The sequence below is a fragment of the Narcine bancroftii genome, chromosome 6, assembly GCF_036971445.1.
Source record: "Narcine bancroftii isolate sNarBan1 chromosome 6, sNarBan1.hap1, whole genome shotgun sequence".
Lineage (NCBI taxonomy): Eukaryota > Metazoa > Chordata > Chondrichthyes > Torpediniformes > Narcinidae > Narcine > Narcine bancroftii.
In genome coordinates, this window is record NC_091474.1 from 190,849,033 (window position 1) to 190,869,288 (window position 20,256).

The window sequence follows — 20,256 nt, forward strand, 5'->3', positions numbered from 1 at the left end:
GAAATCAATCCTTACACTCAAGCAGAAAAAATGAAAATGTACACTGAATTTCTCTAGATTTGAGAGCTGATATTCTTTGGCTAATTTGATTAAAACAGAGAAAATGAAAAAGGTACATGTTCTATGCAAAATGCTTAAAAAATACAAAGATGCTCTGAAGTGATCACAAGTAAAGCTGGGGGAAAAAATGAACTCACATTTGGACAAATACCATCATATGTGACATAGTACTCAACACAACAAAGATTGAAACTAATTTTTAGTTTGCTGTAGAGTGTAAACAAATTCCAATAACCAAAAGGCTTGCGGGTTACAATTTATTAGTTAAAAAAAATAAAGATACAAGGTTGTTTAAAAGATAAAGAGCTCAAAAAGACAATTTGTTTAATACCTTTCCTTAAAGGTAATAAAGATAAATGTGATTACTTTTGTAAAATAAAGTTAAAAGTTTTCCAACAAAGTAGAGATGTTTTCTTTATGCATCAAATTCCACTCATTTATCGTAATGGATTACAACTTTGGACTAGCCTCAAACAATTAGATCAGATACACACAATGAAAAGAGGTTATAAATTGGCACTGGCAAAAATCATGGCTTTTGTCTGAAGTACAAGGTAGATTCCCAAGTTATACAATTTTTCTATATGAATAGTTTAAATGTTATAATCAATATGAATGAAATCTTTCCAACTTTTTAAAAAGAATATCAATATAGCAACAGATGCTACTGCAGGATTCTTATAATTAAATATTGATAATCAGAAACAATCCAAGTGTTAAATCTAATGAAAATCCATTCTAAACTCCATTTCTCTTCTGCAACCTTAATATCATTTGGAAAGGTATATACAGAAATAGATATTCTACTGGATTTTTAAAATCATTTAAAAAGTTACTCATTTATCCATGCAAGTTATTTTGCTACTCTTTTGTTCTACTTGTGCAAATGTTAACCTCTACATGGATAAAAATATGAAAGAATTGAAGAAATGACATTTGTTGTGATTTTCTAGGTTTACTGAGATTGGATAACATTTACTAGATAAATAAACCATACAATTAAATTATGAATAAAATAAATACTTTTTGGACCATTTAGAATTGGCAAGATGTAATAAGTCTACATTGAAATTAATTAAAGTGATTTTATTATTTACATTATCACTTTTTCTTGTACATATAATATTGGTTAATATGTATTTAACATACTCAGAATGCAGTTTGTGTAACAAAGCACAAAATGGATTTTATTCTAATGCAGTCTGATAGAATAAAGTATCAAATAATTAAACACAGGAAATCAGAAGGCTTGATTCCATCACTCAAAGCATCTGGAGTGATTTGATCTTGAATTCAAATTCACTTCATTGCCTGATCCCAATGATTTTCAATTCTTGTGTAATCTAAAACTATCTCCACCCTGAACGTGCATAATGACTGAGCACCCACAACTCACTGGGTAGAAAATTGTCAAATTTCAGTACCTTCAGAAAAGAATAATCTTTTGGCCTTAGTACTAAAGTTAACTTTTTATCCTGCCACAAAGTCATTTAATTCTAACTGGTCCTTTAGAAAGAAACATCCTCTCAACACTCACTCTCCCCAATATTTTAAGTTTCAATGAAATCACTGATCATTATTCTAAACACCACACAGTAGTCAAAATCTTTTTTTCATCTTTCCTCACAAGACAATATTTCATCCTGGAAAGCAATCTTATGAATCTTCTTTCAATGCAAATACTGTATATCCTTCCTTAAATAAGGATACAAAAGTGGTACAAAAATTCAGTGTCAAAGCCTCTTACATTTACAATACTTCTACCCCTTTTGAATAAATGCCAACATTCTGATTACCTTCTTCTTAACATGACATGTCTGGTTTCTAATTTTCTATCTTTTGTGAGAGGTTATCGAGATTTCTATGAATACTAACATTCATTTAAATAAGGAAGCTGGTTAAAATCTCTTGCTAAAAATGGAGGATAATATGCTAAAAACTAAATATATTTGGCTACGTTAATATACATTTATTATGAAAGGATATTTATTGCATTTAGTTTGCATAGAATAAAATGTTGCTAAATTGAGCAAGATTTTAAACAAAACACTTATGAGCATCTAAAAATATTACAGGTATCTGAAAAATACACTCATTAATACCTGATATTTCAAATAAGTAAGGTGCTATGGGCCATCAAGCAATTATTTGAAAACCTACGACTCCAGTCCATACTAAATAAACCAATCATATATGTGACTGAGAGCTTCCAAGTCAATCAGGCTACTGGATGATGGTTAAGGTAGTCTAGGACTCCTCCTCCTGACCACTTTGCAGAGACCTCTACCTTCAGTTAAGCATTGGGTGTGTCATTGTAGTATACTGTTACAGTAATTTCTTTTACATTGAGGCACCTCATACCATTATTTAAAACATTTAGCATATTTAGATTTTTTTTTACTTTCCACACATACATATCATGATGAGGTAATAATTGGAAGAAATCCTGTCAGACTTTAAATAGTTCCTTGCAAAAGCTGAAAATTCTGTATCTATCTAGGCAATCAAATGATGATCAAGTTACATCAGTCAGTTGGACATCTTTTATTTTATAATTTACCCAATTAAAACATTTAGTGACTGACGCTCATCATTCAAAATACACAATAAATATATAATTTACACTGGATATGTGAATGATGCTCTCATTGTCATACAAGGAATTTCAAAACTTGATTTGTTATACCCAATTTAACCATAGCAATAATAATTTTTATTTATGACATATCGACATATCATTCAAAAACAACAATCAACTTTAAAGAACTGGAAAATATGCAGTTGCTTAAAATTTGAAATAAAATCATAAATTTAGATACTCAACAATTCAGGTGGCACCTGACAAGAGAGAAAATGAATAAATGCCTCAGATTGATTACCTATTGCTAGACATTGATGCTGGGTTGTCTCTCAATGGACACTACTTAGTAATTCCAGCAGTCTCTGATTTTATTTAGATATTTACATGTTGAAGATGTCACAATTCTATACTGCTTCCTCAATTTTTGAAGTAAAACTTTAAATAACATAACTCAAACTAGCAATTAATGCAGAGTATCTTTGGAAATGTTCAAATTTATAAATATGCACAAAACTTTAAAACTAAAGTTCTGTCACCCCTTAACAAGCGTTTGCACTGCAGTAGCTTCGTGGTGTCTTGCACAAAACTTAACACTGCCAAATAAACTTTTTGTTTAGATAACTATTAGTTGCAGCATAGTCTTGCATTGAAATAACATTGGAGATATTTGTTCAGTTCCTGATAATGTTTCCCTTGTGATTAAAAACGCGTAAATAATAAAGCACAACAAAGTGTGCTCCATCTGGCCACTTTTAAGTTCAATCACACTAATGGTGGGGTAGAGTGAAAACATTTTTAAAAAGCTTAAAATAACAGCCACACAATGAAACTTCCCCCAGCTCTGTACTGCACTGTATTAGGAGATAACCAGACCAAGTAATACATTACACAGAATAGGATGTACCTTTCAATAACCTGCTTTCAATCCGACTAAAATATTCACCACTGGACTTCAACCCGTTTCCTTATTCTCCAAAAGAAAGTGCAGGCCAAGGGGCTGGGATGGAAAGTAGGGCAAGTGTTGTCCTGGCCTGTCCTCTGCTGCTGGCTGGTTGCTTCTGGCCCTCACCCTGTCCCCTAGCTCTCTCCCCTCTTACCTCCTCCACATCGATCTCCTTGTAGTCGATCTCCTCGAAATGCAACGCCTGCGGGGCATCGATGATCTCGGCCGACATCCCTGCAGCTGAGGACGGGGATCGGGCCCGGGCGCAGGCCGCCCGCCCTGCCCCTGCTGTTGCTGCCGCCGCCGCCGCCGCACTCAGCTGCTTGAGCTCGGCGCTGCTGTGAGAAGCAGAGGTTGCCGAGGCCGGATGGCGATTGCTGCAGAGCTTCACTCCCACCGGCTTCACCCGGCATTTCCGGGGTTAATCGTGTCCGCAAACATCCGGGGACCGTCGTGGTCTGCCGGATCTGACGTCGCCGCTCGAGCCCAGGTCGAACCAGTTGCAGGAGAGCGAGAGAACCTGCCTCGAGTTCCGTTGCACATGCGCGGGAGGGCAGGCTTGCTGCTTGTGGAGTTTGAATTTGGGCGGCAGAGAGAGGCTCTGTCGCCAGCCAGCAAGCGGCAAGGGCACAAATCCCACTAGGTATGTAACATGAAGTAAAGGAAGCATTCAGCAGGTGAGGCCTAGATAAAAGCTCAAGTCAAGCTAAATTTCTGCTGCTTGCCCATGATGCTTATCCTTCTAGTCCCTGCATTGTCATATCTCCAAATGGAGAAACACAAGATCTGCAGATGCTAGAACCTTGAGCAAATGGGAGGATAGATGGAACAGATTTGTGTTCATCTTTAAAGTTGAATTCTTTAGTGATAAAAAAATATAGTTCTTAGTCAAGTAAGTTATAGAGTTGAATTGTTCTATATGTATTTTTAGTAAGTTGGTTGTGGGCTGGTACAGGGACACACACAGGTCACAGCACATTTCCAGATACACTATTGAACTCAGAAAGGGTGTTTGTTTTCAGAGTCGATGTGTCTTGGAAAGACAGCAAATGGAACTGAAGTGGATTTAAATTTGGATTCAAGAACAATAGAGTGTTTGCTTTACTTAAAAACTAAAGCATTCAAGTCATCAAGAAGAACTGCTCATGGAGGCCATCTGTTTAAACAGAACTGGTTTGGCTTGTAGTCATTATACTTTGTGAAATCATAAAACTACATAAGCCACTTGAAACAGAGGTGTGGTCAAATGTTATGGATGGAAGTGGTTTGGAAAAGGCAAGACATTTTGCAGAAATGAAACTAAAACTGGTGACGTCATGTCATATGAAGACAGAGAGACATTTTTGAATCAGAACACTGAAGAGATTGGAGAAATGACATCCTGGAAAGACAGGAAGGATTGGGACAATAATCTTTAGAAAGAGAGGGAAATGCTGTTCTATGTTGTATCATCCTTATCACAGGAGATACACAACATAAGTGACTTTTAAATAAGTAAGACCACTTCTGACTGCTCTTAAGAAAAGAGAGGCAGCCTTATTTATACCCAGAAGATGGTCACTCCTGTTTGAAGACTATCTCCCTGAAAGACAACTCATCAAGAAACTTAATAAGATCTGAAAAGATAATGTTTAAAAGTGCTTCATAATCATTTCTGTACTGAGATTTAAAAGGATCCTCAAAGTTCAACAAGATACTTGAAACTAGACTTTAAAATTGACTTTTTTCAGAATCAAGTTTAAACTTTAATGGTTTTGGACTTTAGCACAAACAGACTCACATTTTCACATAGTGGTGTTAAGGTTAGAGATAAGTAAGAAATGTTATGTTATTAATAATTTAATAAAAACTATGTTGAATTTACCATTGTCTGGTGAATTTTCCATTGTTGTTTTTTTCAGTAATAATAAGATTTTATTAATCCATAACAGTAGAAGACAGTGGAAGTGGAAGCAAGAAGTGGTGAGCACAAGGCTAAGAAATGTAGTTCTCTGATAGGAGAGGGAAGGGGAGTGATCTAGAGAAAGGGATACAGAGGCAATGTAAAAAGAGAGTGGGAACAAGGGTTAATGGAAATTGGAGAGTTGATATTGATGTTAAGGCAGACAAAAAGGACCTCCTAGTGACCAACCACTTTAGTTCCAACTTCCATTAACACATTGATGTTTGTCCATGGCCTTCCATTCTATCAGGTTGAGACCACCTGCAAATTGCAGGAAAAACTCCTTGTAATTCCATCTCAGCAGTCTAAACAGATGGCGTAAATATTGATTTCTTCAATTTCTGTTAACCCTTGCCTCGGTCACTTTCTAAATCAATTTATTGTCATGAACAAGTCACAAAATTCAGTGTTTTGCGGCAGCGTCACAGTGTAAACATGCATATTATGACCCACCTTACAACGGTAATATAAAAAATAAAATTGGTAGTGCACGAAAAGTAAGACAGAGTCTTTGGTTCATTGATCATTCAGGAATCTGATGGCAGTGGGGAAGAAGCTGACTTTGTGCCATTGAGTGCTCTTCTTTAGGCTCCAATACCTTTGTCCCGATGGTAGCAGAGTGAAGAGGGCATGGCCTGGGTGGTGGGGGTCTTTGAGGTGATGCAACCAGCCAGAATGCTCTCCACAGTACACCTGTAGATGTTTACAAGAGTCTTTGGTAACATACCGAATCTTCTCAAACACCTCAAAGTATAACTGCTGGGAAGCCTTCTTCATGATTGCATCAACGTGGAAGCTCCAGGACAGATCCTCAGTGATGTTGTCACCCAGGAATATGAAGTTCTTGATCTTCTCCACTACTGGACCCTAGACCACAATCATCACCTTCGTTTAGCTGACATTGACTCAAGGGTAATGTTGTGACATCACTCAAAACAGCTGCTCTATCTACCACCTGTACGCTTCCTCTTTCCCTCATACCTCTGATTCCCTTCCTCCAACTGCTCACCTCTTCCCTCCCTTCTCCTATTAGAGAGCAGTCTTTAGTCCTCTGTCGTCTCCCTGCTTCACTTTTCAGTTTCTATCTCTATTACCCTTGTACCTGCATCTTTCTTCTTTGGCTTGGCTTCGCGGACGAAGATTTATGGAGGGGTAATGTCCACGTCAGCTGCAGGCTCGTTTGTGACTGACTAGTCCGATGCGGGACAGGCAGACACGGTTGCAAGGGAAAATTGATTGGTTGGGGTTGGGTGTTGGGTTTTTCCTCCTTTGTCTTTTGTCAGTGAGGTGGGCTCTGCGGTTTTCTTCAAAAGAGGTTGTTGCCCGCCGAACTGTGAGGCGCCAAGATGCACGGTTTGAGGCGATATCAGCCCATACCTGCATCTACTTATCACATATTAGCCTGTGTTCTTCCCCCGTCCCTCCTGCTACCATGTGCCTGATTTTTGGCCCCCTTGAAGAAAGGCCCTAGTCATAATCACCTTTTATTTTCAATAGATGCTGTATGACTTGCTGAGTTTCTCTAGCACTTTTGTGTACTACATTAGATGTTTGTACCAACAGATATTTTTGTTTATCTCCATTTGGACTCTTGTTAAAGGGTCCCAACTTGAAATGTTGACTGACTATTTCTCTCCATGGATGCTGCCTGACCCAGCTGAGTTCCATCCAGATTCTCTTTATTTTCTGTAGAGTTTGTTTCAGGAGATAGCAAAACAGATCTGTAGGAGCATATGTGTGTCAGATATCAGAAAGATTTAATAAAATAGGATGTTTCCTCTGGTGTATTTCAGTTTCCCAGATGTTAACTGGAATTACTTGTGTGCTAAAGGCTTCGAATATGGATGCAGTATATGGATGGGGGTGTATTTTCCAAGATGGTGCTGAAATGTGATGATATTTTGAGAACTCCTGGTAAATTCTTTGCTTGTATGCATTACAATATATTTAAGTGAGAGTTGACTTGCCTGGATAATAAACAAAACAAATCTTTTCATTGTATCTTAGTATATTCAATTAACTAGATAGACTAATGAGGGAAAGAGAATTATTGACCTAATTTTAGAGAATGAAACTAGTAACAAGGAGAAAGTGTCAATGGGAATAATTTTGGCAGTGAGATTAGCAGGTGCATGTGAAGGCCAATTAACATAAGGGAGGACCTTTCAAAGGTAATTTGGGAGCACCTACTTGCATCTGCCCAGTGGAAAACATTCAAAGGAGAAATAATAATGCCAACATGTTCGTGCAAAAGTAAAAGACAGGGGCAGTGAGTATAGGAAATCCTAGATGTTCAGAGATACAGAAAGTTGGATAAAGATGGATAAAAAGGTATATGACAGGTACATGGAACTAATGATGATAGTTGGGGGGGTGGGGGGTGGATGAGCTGTGTTGATCATCAAAAGTGTAGGGAAGCTAAGAGTAGTATTGGCGGAGACGTGGCGGCAACTCGGGAGACCAAAAAAATGGCTTGCGTTCTCACCTAGACGACGTCCGAGATGTCTCCAGACAAGGTGACAACCAATTCGCCTGGAAGTCGATGCGACATCTCTGGCAGTCACTGTGACGTCGCGGAGACTAATTTTGTCCACGACTGGGGAGACCGGCGTTAAGGCTCCTCACTCTCCTTGGTCTCCAGCAGGTCGCAGCGACGTCTCCCCAGTTGCAGACAAAATTAGTCTCCGCGACATCGCCACAACTGATGGAGACGTCTCCAAGACTACCTGGAGATTGGAAAGAGTCTACAAAAAAATCGAGTATGTTTGAATTTCCCGCGAAGACCCAGCTAGTCTCCGCAACCAGAGTCGCCATCAGGTCGCCACCTAGTCTCCAGGTCAATGAGATAGGCCCTTAAGAAATTATTGCCAGATGAAATCAAGATAGAATCCATTTGGATTTACAAGTATATTAAGATCAAAAGAATATGTAGCGCTTATGAGGGACAGCAGGAGCAATCTGTATGTGGAGCCAGAAGGTATAGATGGGTTCATTGTTCACAAAAGAAGCAGTTTGTAGTTGGGGAATTTAATTAAGCAGAACATATAACATTACAACACAGTACAGGCCCTTCACCCCACGATATTGTTCCAACCCATTTATACCTATCCAAAAAAAAAACTAAACCTTCCCTCCCTACCTTATAACCCTCTATTTTTCTTTTATCCATGTGACTAAGAGTCTCTTAAATACTCCTATTGTTCCATCCTCCTCTACCAGCCCTGGCAATACATTCCAGACACTCACAACTCTGTATATAAATAAAAACCTTATCCTTGATGTCTGCTAAACCCCACCCCCCCTCCCTTCATTTTGTACAGATGTCCTCTGGTGTATGCTACTTATGCCTGGGAAAAATATACTGACTCTTTACCTTATCTATGCCTCTCATAATATTGTAGACCTCTATTAAGTTACCTCTCATCCTTCTTCGTTCCAAAGAGTAAAGCCCCATCTCTGCTAACCTTGCTTCGTAAGACATATTTTCCAAATAGGCAAATCATATCATCAGCTATGGAGAGCGTACAGTGACCAGAACTGAAGATAATATTCGAAGTGTGGTCTGCGACACGACTCTTGAACTCCATCCCCCAATTAATGAGGCCCAGCATACTTCTTAACTGTCCGATCCACCTCTGTGGTGACCTTAAGAAATCTATGGAGTTGGACCCCAGATTCCCTGTTCTTCCACAGAATTAAGTATCCTACCATTAACCATGTACTTCAAGTTTGACCTACCAAAAGGCAACACTTCACATTTATCCAGATAGGTGAAAGCCTTGCTAAATAAAAAAGGTGCACCTGATGCCTTGGCAAGTTTAAAGGAGGATATGGAGTATGTGGATATTCCCCAAGAAAGAACAAGTTTGTTGGAGCTCTGGTGAATATTTTTGAATCTTTTCTGGACACAAGCAAGGTATCAGAATGGGAAACAAACCTTATCCCAATAAAATAATGTTGCTTTTGCTCTGTGTTAACTGATTCCTTTGCAGCCCTGCACTTTCTGTTCTGTGTTCTACTATGGTACGATGTATGAGTTAACTAGTTGGATTGTCAGCAAGACAAACTTTCTTCTTGTACCTCAGTGCCTGTGACAATAAACTTGAACTTAAAGATATCTTGTGTGGCTTTGTCAAGGCCAGATCCTGTCTGGCTAATTTGAATAAATTATTTGAAGAGGTAACGAAATGTATTGATCAGGATAGGCCAGTAGATGTGGCTTGCATGGATTTTAATCAGATCTTTGACCATGTCCCACTGGTCTTGGCAACAGGAGACAGAGATGATGGAAGGACATTTTTGTGATTGAAAGCCTGTGACTTGTGGCATCACACAAGGATCAGTGCTGGGATTCTTGCTGTTTGTAATATTACTTTGATGTGGGAAGTAAAATAACTATGTTTATTGGCAACACGAAATTGGGTGGAGTTGATTGTGTGGAAGGTATTCAAATCAATGTGTTGCTGAAATGGGCTGAAAAAGGGTTGGTTTAATTTAGACAAATGTGAGATGATATGTTTTGGGAGCACAAATGAAGCTAGAGATCATGAATGATAGCATATTGGGAAGTATTGAGGGACGTTCCTAGATCTTTGAAGGTGGAAATACAGGGAGATAATATGGTTAGAAATGCATATGGGATTCTGCTTATATTAGTTGCAACCCTAGACAAAATATAGAGGTTATGCTTCAATTTCATAAAAATGTACACCTCAGCTGGAGTACCAAGTGCAGTACTGGTAACCAAGGTGTAGAAAGGATGTGGTTACACTGGAGAGGGTGTCTAGGAAGTTCCTAGGATATTGCTAAAGATGGAACATTTATGAGGAGAGAGTGGAGAAGCTTGGTTTGTTCTCCCTGGAGCAGAAGAGTTGAAGAGGTTTATAAAACTGAGGGGAATGTATAGGATAGACTGAAGGGCACTTTCCTCATCTCAGGTAGAATAGGGTTAAGGTAAAATAGAAGCGATTTAGAGGGCTTCTAATGGGGACCTTCGTGGTCCTGAGAGCAGCAAATGCCCAAAATGCAATTCCTGAGAGGATGGTTGATACTGGGTTGATGACAGCATTTAAGATGTGTCGAAGTGAGCATTTGAATTGCTTGAGCATTGAGGTTTATGAACCAAGTGCTGGGTGATGGGATTAATACAGAAGGGTGCCCACTAATAGATATGGATGGGTAGGCCCAAATTGCTTTTTTCCATGTTGTATGATTCTTTCTACTAAGGTAGTAAAATTAGAAAAGGCAGTATTTCCTTGCAGTTCTTATCTTCAAATTAAACACAGTGCATTGCTCACTGGAGTTTTGCCTTTTTTTTAATTCCTCCTAATCAAATGGTTCTTATGCTATAGATACTCTGTGCTTAGTAAGGGACTACTAACCACAAATACCTATGTGAATGGGGGTGGGAAAAAAAATTGAAAACCCCTGTCCGAATTAAGGTAGGCCTGTCTATTTGTCTCTTTATTCTCTTATTTTTATTTTTTCTCTTTTTGAGGTGAGGGGGAGAGAGGAAATGAGTGTGAGAGCAGTCTGCTGTTCTCAGTGCAAGATATAGGAGGTCATGGCGTCTTCTAGCCTCCTGGACATCCATGTCTACATTAAGTGTGCTGAGCTCTACCTTCTCAGGGACTGTGTTAGGGAACTGGAGCTCCAGCTCGACAATTTTGCCCTGGTCAGAGAGAGCAAGGAAGTCATAGACAGGAGTCACAGCCTGGTGGTCACACCAGGGCTACGGAGGGAGGATAAGTGGGTTACAGTTAGGAGAGGGAAGGGGATGAGTAAGGTACTAGAGAGGACTCCTGTGACTATAATTCTCTACAATAGGTATTCCTCTTTGAGTACTTTGGGTGGACAGCCAAGCTGGGAAAAGCATCAGTGGCTATACCTCTGACACGAAGTCAGCCTCTGTAGCTCAGAAGGGTAGGGAAAGAAAGAGGAGGGCAGTGGTGATAGGGGATTCTGTGGACACGCTAAGGAGAACCGGATAGTGGTTTGCCTTCCTGGTGCCAGGGACCAGGATATAGCTTCCCGTGTCTAAGGCATCCTAAGGTGGGAGGGAAATGAGCCAGAGGTCATGGTACATGTTAGTACCAACAACAAAGGGAGGAAGAGTTAAGAAGTCCTAAAAAAAAATGATTATAGGGAGAAAGCTAAATAAAAGGACCACAAAGGGAGTAATCTCTGGATTATTACCTGTGCCATGCGACAGTGAGGGCAGGAATAGTATAAGGTGGAGGATGAATGTGTGACTGAAGGGGTGGAGCAATGGGTAGGGATTCGAGTTTTTGGATCACTGGGACCTTTTTTGGAGGAGGTGAGACCTGTACCAAATGGATGGGTTGCATCTGAATCCCAGAGGCACCAGGATCCTGGTGGGGACAATATCTAGGGCTACTCAGGAGGCTTTAAACTAGAATGGTTGGGGGGAGGGAACTAAATAAAGGAGAACAGTAAGAAGAGGGTTAGACTGCAAACAGAGAAGGCTTGTAGACAAAGTTTGGGGGTGGACAGACAGGTGATTGAGAAGGAAAATGATCAATACAGTAATGGAGGGGAGATGATGGAAAGAAATAACAGTTGACTGTAAAGATAGGGACAAACAGAAAAGAAGTATGAAATCTCTGAAATGCATTTACTTTAATGCTAGGAGTATTGTAAGGAAGGTGAATGAGCTGAAGGTGTGGATAGACACGGCAGAATTATTTGGTAGCCATTAGTGAGATGTGGTTGCAGGAGGATTGTGACTGGCAGCTAAATACTCCTGGATTTCACTACTTTAGGTGTGATAGAATTGGAGGGGCAAGAGGGAGTGGTGTAGCATTGCATATCAGGGAAAATGTAACAGCAGTTCTGATGCGAGATGATTGGAGGGTTCGTCAAGGGAGGTGATATGGGTGGAATTGAGAAATTGGAAAGGAGAAGTTACACTTATAGGGGTGTATTATAGACCACCTAGTGGGGAGTGAAAAATAGAGGAGTAAATTTGTAAGGAAATAGTACAGGGTTGTTAGTGGGGGATTTTAATTTCCTTATATTGATTGGGAAACACATTCTGTGAAAGGGCTGGGTAGAATTTGTAAAATATGTGCAGGATAGTTTTTTTTTTGCAGCAATATGTTGAGGTACTGACTAGAGAAGGGGCAGTGTTGGATCTACTGTTACGGAATGAGATAAGAGTTATGTGTTGGAGTACTTTGGATCCAGTGATCATAGTACCATTAGTTTCAATATAATTATGGAAAAGGATAAGTCTGGTCCAAAGATTGAGGTTTTTTGAGTGGGGAAAAGCCAAATTTGAAGAGATGAGAAAGGAGTGGATTGGGATAATTTGTTTTATGGGAAGGATGTAGAGGAGAATTGGAGGTCTTTTAAAGGTGAGATTTTGAGGGTACAGAATCTTTATGTTCCTGTTAGGATAGAAGGCAGAGCCAAAAGTTCGAGAGCCATGTTTTTCAAAGGACATTAGAAATTTGATTCAAATAAAAAGGGAGACCTACATTAAATACAAGAAACCAGGTGTATATGAGATGATTAGAAAATACATTGATTGTAAAAAAGAATCTTAAGAAATTCATAAAATAAAAACATTAGGAAAGCAAAAAAAAGGTATGAGGTGGCTATAGCAAACAGGGTGAAAATAAATCTGAAGAGTTTTTACAAATATGTAAAAGGAGAGTGAGGGATAAAATTGGTCCCTTAGAGAATCAGAGCAGGCAACTGTGTGTGGAGCCAAATGAGATGAGGGAAGATATTGAATAAGTTCTTTTCTTCGGTATTCACGAGAGAGAAGGACATTGAATTGTGCAGAATAAGAGAAGAAAAAGGGGTAATTGTGGAAAATGTAGAGAATCGGGAATGAGGCGGTATTGGAGATTTTGAAACATATAAAGGTGGATAAGTCTCCAGGTCCCGATGGGACTTTCCCCAGGGCCTTGAGGGAAGTCAGGGAAGAAATAGCGAGGCTCTGACAGTGATTTTTCAAAAGTCATTAGAGAGGGGCATTGGGCTGGACGATGGGTGTGTTGCACATGTAGTTCCTTTGTTTAAAAAAAGGTTCGAGGAGTAAGCCTAGCAATTATAGGCCTGTAACTTTGATGTCATTGGTCGGTAAGCTAAAAGAAAGCATTCTTAGAGATCAGGAATACTTAACGTGGATTTGTGCGTGGAAGGTCATGTTTAATAAATCTTGAATTTTTTTGAAGAGGTGATGAGGGTAGAGCAATAGATGTTATGGATTTCAGTAAGGCCCTTGATAAGGCTGCATGTGGAAGGTTGGGAAGGAAGGTTCAGGCGCTAGGTATTAAGTTTGAGATAGTCAAATAGGTTCAACAGTGGCTAGAAGGTAGATGCTAGAGAGTCATGGTGGATAACTGTCTGTCCAGATAGAGGAAGGTAACAAACGGTGTGCCTCAGGGATCGGTATTGGGTCCTTGTTATTTGATATTTACATTAATGATTTGGATGATCTGCAAAGATAGGTGGAGTTATGGATAGTGAAGAAGGTTTTCAGAGACTGCAGAAGTTTTTGGACCGTTTAGAAGAGTGGGCTGAAAGATGGCAGATGGAGTTTAATACCGATAAGTGTGAAGTGCTTCATTCTGGGGAAAAAATAATCAAAGCAGGACATATGCAGTAAATGGGAGGGCATTGAGGAATGCAGAAGAACAGAAAGATCTAGGAATAACAGTTCATTGTTCTTTGAAGGTGAAATCTCAGAGTGGTGAAGAAAGCTTTTGGTATGCTGGCCTTTATAAATCAAAGCATAGAATATAAGAGTTGGGAAGTGATGTCGAGATTATTCAAGGCATTGGTGAGGCCAAATTTAGAATACTGTGTACAATTCTGGTCACCAAATTATAGGAAGGATATCAGTAAGGTAGAGGGGGTGCATTGAAGATTTACTAAAATGTTGCCTGGATTTCAGAATCTAGATTACAAAGAAAGATTGAGTAGATTAGGTCTTTATTCATTGGAACGTAGAAGGTTGAGGGGGGATTTGGTAGAGGTATTTAAAATTATGAGAGGGATTGATAGAGTAGATGTGAATAGGCACTTTCCCTCGAGGGCAGGTGAGATTCAAACAAGAGGTCATGAGTTCAGAGTTAGGGGGGGGAAAGTTCAGAAGTAACATGAGAAGGAACTTCTTCACTCAGTGGTGGTTGAGTGGAATGACCTTCCAGAAGAGGTGGTCACAGCAAAGTTAATTTTGTCATTTAAGGAGGGGTTTGGAGGGTTATGGGCAAAGTGCAGGTAGGTGGGACTAGAGGAGATCAATTAGATCAGTGTGGACTAGAGGGGCCAAGGTGGCCTGTTTCCGTATTGTGATTGTTATATGGTTATGGTTAAGATCAAAATTTAACGTATTTTTCCCTTTTGCCTTTGAGAAGGTGATGGTAACACTCCTTTTCCCACTGCTCTTGTGTCACTGCACTTCATATCGTGAAGGTTACTCCCATATTGTTGTTCAGTGGGGATAGGTATGATCAGAATTCATTGGCATGAACAAGTCATGAAAGGTGGTGTTTTGCAGCAGCCTCATCGTGTAATCGTTCATATTATAACCATCTTACAACATGATTTTTTTTAAAGTAAAAATAATAAATGATAAAATAATGAAGCTGATATTGATGGCTATTTTGGTTCTTAATTCTGAGATACAAGTATATTACAACTAGACCTTTCCTCTGTATGTTGCCCTAGAATTCATTGCTCTCAATTCCTAATCCTTTTGAAAGTCGCAATCTTCACAACCCTCTTGAGCATGCGTACTAGGTGCTAATTAAGGCTTCATATTCTTTTGTTGCCTTAAATTTATGCATTCTGTGTTAGTGTCTTGTGTTCTTGATCCTTCCACACTTTTTTCTATGCCATTCAGCCTTTAAAGTTTTTGAACACCTGTAGCAGATCTTTCAATCTTCTCCAGTCAAAATAAAGGGTGATGTATTTTTTTCCAAGTTAGAATGACATTACATGGAGGTGCATTTGGGATGGTGCCCTTCTTTTAGATGCAGGATGTTACAGGTTTGGGAGGCCCTAAGAAGAAACTCATGAAGTGCATTTTCTAAATTGCCATCACACTGTTGGTTGTGGTGTCTACAATGGGGGCAATGGATAATTAAAATGCAAGCTAGGGATGCTGTTTGAGCCAAGGTGTTTTGGCCTGTATTTTGTCAAACAATGTTTTTGGTACTATCCTCCAATATTTGGGAGCATTCCTTCACATGTTTGATTTGTATCTTGCAGACATTGAAAAGGGCTGCTGAATGGAAGATTATTTGCTGGAAGTTATGTAGACTGGTCAGCTGCCAGATGGTTTGTTCCAGACCCACTATCTGATTATCTGTAAAAATAAGATGGGATGCCAAGAAGGCTCTTTGATCTTATTTGACATTAGTGACCTATTGCTCAGAAGATAGAGCATAGGGCCATCCTATTTGTTCCTGATTCTGAAGGATGCAATTAGAATTTATTTTGACATTTTTATAAACCGTTTCAGTTTATAGACGTACAATGAGATGAATTATGTGAGTGCTTCCATTGCTCCGCTCCACCCTTTAACATAATTCTCAGCTACACATGCAAATGAGGTTTCTGTAGCAGACCAGAAAAAGGTAGAAAGAAGAAAAAAGAGAAATAGCTCTTACAAGAGACTGGGTGGGGAGAGGTGTAGTCAAGGTGTCTGTGAGAGTTAGTGGGTTTATAAAAGATGCCTATAAATAGTTAGTCTCCCAAAATAGAGACCAAGAGGTCAAGTCAGGGAGGAGCGTTAACAGAGATGGACCAAGTAAATTTGAGGTCAGGATGTGTTGCAAGCAATGTGGCTAAGATTGATGAGCTTGTTGTAAGTGTAGAAAGCAGCACCAATGTAGTCACTGTCATGGAGGAAGAGTTGAGACTTGCTGGCAGCATTGGATTACTCCACATATCCAAGGAAAAGACCGGCATAACTGAGACACATGTGAGTACCCAGAATTACACTTTTGACTTGGAGAAAGTGCCATGAGCCAAAGGAGAAACTATTGAGGGCAAGTACAATTTCTGTCAGGCCTAGGAGGGTGGTGATGGAACAGATCTGGTTAGGTCTGTTATTAAGGAAGAAGCAGAAAGCCTTGAGACTGCCTTTAGAGAGGATAGAAGTGTTTTGGGACTGGATGTCCATAGTGAAAATGAGGCAGTGCAGCCAGGGAGAGTATGTGATGTCCTGGATGTAGGGACTGTAATTGTGTGAAATAGCTATTGTCACCTTGCATTCACTATACACAAGAGTCAGAAAGCAGGATGGAGATCAAGAATCTGGTTGTGTGGTGCCAGGACAACAATCTTGCTTTCAATTTCAATAAGATTCCACCTGCATTGAATTCGTCCATCGTTATTGAATGAAGATCTACCGGGACCAATGCCTGAAGAGGGCGCACAAAATCAGTGAACCGGTGCGGACTCGAAAGGCCAACATGGCCTGTTTCTGCTCCGTAAATGCTTATATGGTCATATGGTACCAAGAGGGACAGAATGGAGTTGAGATATTATGCTACCAGTTTGTGCGGGCAGGACCATGCAGAGACAATAGGTCTCCTGAGGTAGTTGGATTTATGGATCTTGAGTAAGAGGCAAGACCAGGCAGTGAAGTGTTGGGGAAAAAATTAGATTAAATACTGTGGAGGGCAATTACTAGAAGTGCGGAGGCCAGTGATGGGACAGAATATGGTGGCCTGATGTGTGTTAAAGGGGTATGTAAGAGGAGGTGACATAGCTTCAGCAAGATAGAAGTTAGCACAACCTTGTATGGTGAGATTGGATTCCTGCAGAGAGAATGGATGGCATTGTATTCTGAGGGGGTAAAATTTGAATAGGTGAGTGGAATGGGGAAGTCGAGAGGATTGATGTCTCGGCAGCAGTTTGAAATTAAGATATCAGTTGGCAGGTGGCTAGAATAAGGTGTCCAAAAGGAGAAAGAAGGCTTAAGGCAGGAAAAGGGGTCCTCAGTAGGGGTGGAGAATCCTTGTTGAAGTAAGTTTGGAGCCAGTTGAAGAGGTTAGCATCGTGGGAATTAATTGAGCTTTGTGAAAATAATTTTGACTGCCAGGAACTGAAACATTCTGAAATTCTGTGGATCATGAAGGTTTTTAATTTGAATCCTTCCAATTAGCTTCCAATAACCCCATCCAAGATGCTTGTGTATGCAAGATAGATTTGTATTTAAATTTGTTGATTATCAAAGTTGAAGTTTTGATGTCGACAATTTCAAATATATTTTCCACAAGACGCGAATTTTGAGAGCCTTCCTTTGGAAGCTCAAAAAAATTGCATACTTCTCAATAATGCAAATGCATTGAATTATGTTCTGTCTCATTTAATACTTCTATCAGTTGTCAAGCAGTTGTCCAGTGGTAACAACCTGACACTGAGCAAGGACTTTGCAATAAAAGTGACTTCTGCATTCCTAGAAAACTATCTGTATCTCAATTCTTCATAATACAAAAACGTTTTCTCAATTGAATTCCATGTTACAAGTAGAGATGTGTTCCTAAGGGCCTTTTTTTCCCCCTCTCTCACAGCTATAATGATAGTATACACTGCAGCTGCTGGTTCACAGCAGGGGGCCAGTTAAGAGCTTTGCTTTGGAGGCTGACAGCACATATTTCTTCAGTGACTAGCAGCTGCATTTGGAGACACAAGTGACTGCAGACACTTTTGCAAGTCCCACAATTTTAGCTATTGAGCCTTTGTATAATATGAAGTTTTTCATTTGGTGAAATTCCAAAACATGGTTGTTTTTGTTTAAACATGGTTGTTTGCACTTAAATTTACTGTTCCTGTTTTGGACATCTTGAAAAATAATATGGAAAAGGTTTGGAAAAAAATGCTACTACACAGCAAAATGAACCTGCAATGCTAATAAGAAATGATGTCATCTGCACATGCATCTAGAAATGAGAATTGAAAAATTAAAAATAGGCATTTTTTTTGCATTTTACTTTTAATGTAATTTTCCCCACACTAATTCCATGAGTCAATTTCATTTAATATTTCAAATTTTTGAAGATGATCTGTGAATTCCATAAGAGTGAATTTCCATAACCCGAACAGCCAGTGACAGACCTTATTCTTGGTCGCTTCTATTTTTCACTTGGGCGTTGAACATGAAACTCTTGCCAGAAACGGACCATATTCTTGAAGGGTTAGATCTTTCAGGTTATTGATCTTAAGACTGCTTTCTCTATCTATGAGCAAATAGTCCTTTAACAATAACAGCTGCACTGCCAAATATACTACCTTCTGCACAGTTGTGATCTCCCGGGTTGCAGAAGGTAAAATTGTGATTGAGGATGAGTTTATTATCTTGTGTGCTGCAGCTGAACAGGTACAATAAAATCTATAGTGTCCAGAATTCAAGCAACTCGCAGCATCCAGCAAACAGCAAAAAAAATTGAGGGAAATAAATTTTAAAAATAAATACGAATAAAATAATAGGTTTAAAAAAAAAAATGAGTTTAAAATAGTAAAATTAAATGTTCTCTAAAGTAACACATAAACCTTTGGTGAAGATAGGAGCAAATATTCAGCCCATGAACTACCTTGATGGTGTTTTGCTCATAGCAGCTGTTTGAATAAAGGTATGTGAAACAGCAATGGCATAGCCCAGGATAAAGAACTGGTTGATGCCTCTTGCCATTTGGGTGACAATCTTAAAGTGTTTCTTATCCCTGCTTTGTCGGAGTCACCCCAGCCAGATATTTTAGTTATAAACTTGGGGAAGGAAGGGGGTTAATTATTTATAATGTTGTTATTCGTTTTTCAGGCAGCTCTGTGGAGGGGGAGGAACCTGTAGATGCAGCAACAGTTATTTTCAAAGAATGTGACTGAAAATCAAGTAAAATACTTAAGGTTTATATATTCATGCCAGTGAAGTTTGTTCAGTGTAAATACAGTATAGTATTTTTGTCTAAACTGTTTACTCTTAATGCTGCTGTATTACACATTGGAAGAGTAAGTCTCAAGCAATTGAAAAGTACATTTATCTGGCATCTAACAATCCTCAGGTGCTGGATACCAGGGGTTTTACTGTATTTTTTTTTAAACATGTAAACCCTGCTTTATGAAACTAGAGCACACCTATGAAACCTGTCGTAAGCCAAAATGGCGTAAAGCAGACCCATTCACTACTATTTGAGGCTATTTTCGTAAAAGTGAAATTTTCAAATCCTTTCGTAAAAACAAACACGTTTCTTCACAAAAGTGAATTTTTGTAAAGTGAGTATTTGTAAAATAGGATATACCTGTATATGATAGCATACTTATTAAATAGCATACTTATTAAATACTTTTGTGCAAACAGAGGAACTACTGACATGGTCTTTGCCCTCAGACAGCTCCAAGAAAAGTGCAGAGAACAAAACAAAGAACTCTACATCACATTTGTTGACCTCACCAAAGCCTTCGACACCGTGTAGGAAAGGGCTTTGGCAAATACTAGAGCGCCTCGGATGGCCCCCAAAGTTCCTCAACATGGTTATCCAACTGCTCGAAAACCAACAAGGTCGGGTCAGATACAGCAATGAGTTCTCTGAACCCTTCTCCATTAACAATGGCGTGAAGTAAGGCTGTGTTCTTGCACCAACCCTCTTTTCAATCTTCTTCAGCATGATGCTGAAACAAACCATGAAAGACCTCAACAATGAAGACGCTGTTTACATCCGTGTAGAGCTCGTCGAAAGAACCAAAGACTTG

At 39.3% G+C, this 20,256-nt stretch overlaps 1 protein-coding gene across 9 annotated transcripts in view; it reads right to left on the bottom strand.

Annotated features, from left to right (window-relative positions):
• map3k7 (mitogen-activated protein kinase kinase kinase 7) overlaps window positions 1-4,023 on the bottom strand; it is a 116,907-nt gene extending 112,884 nt beyond the window's left edge. For 8 of the 9 annotated variants that reach the window (XM_069887083.1, XM_069887090.1, XM_069887080.1 and 5 more), the window contains exon 1: window positions 3,739-4,023. In XM_069887083.1, coding sequence (XP_069743184.1) covers window positions 3,739-3,816 — 78 coding nt within the window. In that variant the 5' untranslated portion in view covers window positions 3,817-4,023. The remainder of the gene's footprint in view (window positions 1-3,738) is intronic. The other variant, XM_069887078.1, reaches the window with a different exon arrangement.
• Between the last annotated feature and the right edge of the window lie 16,233 nt (window positions 4,024-20,256).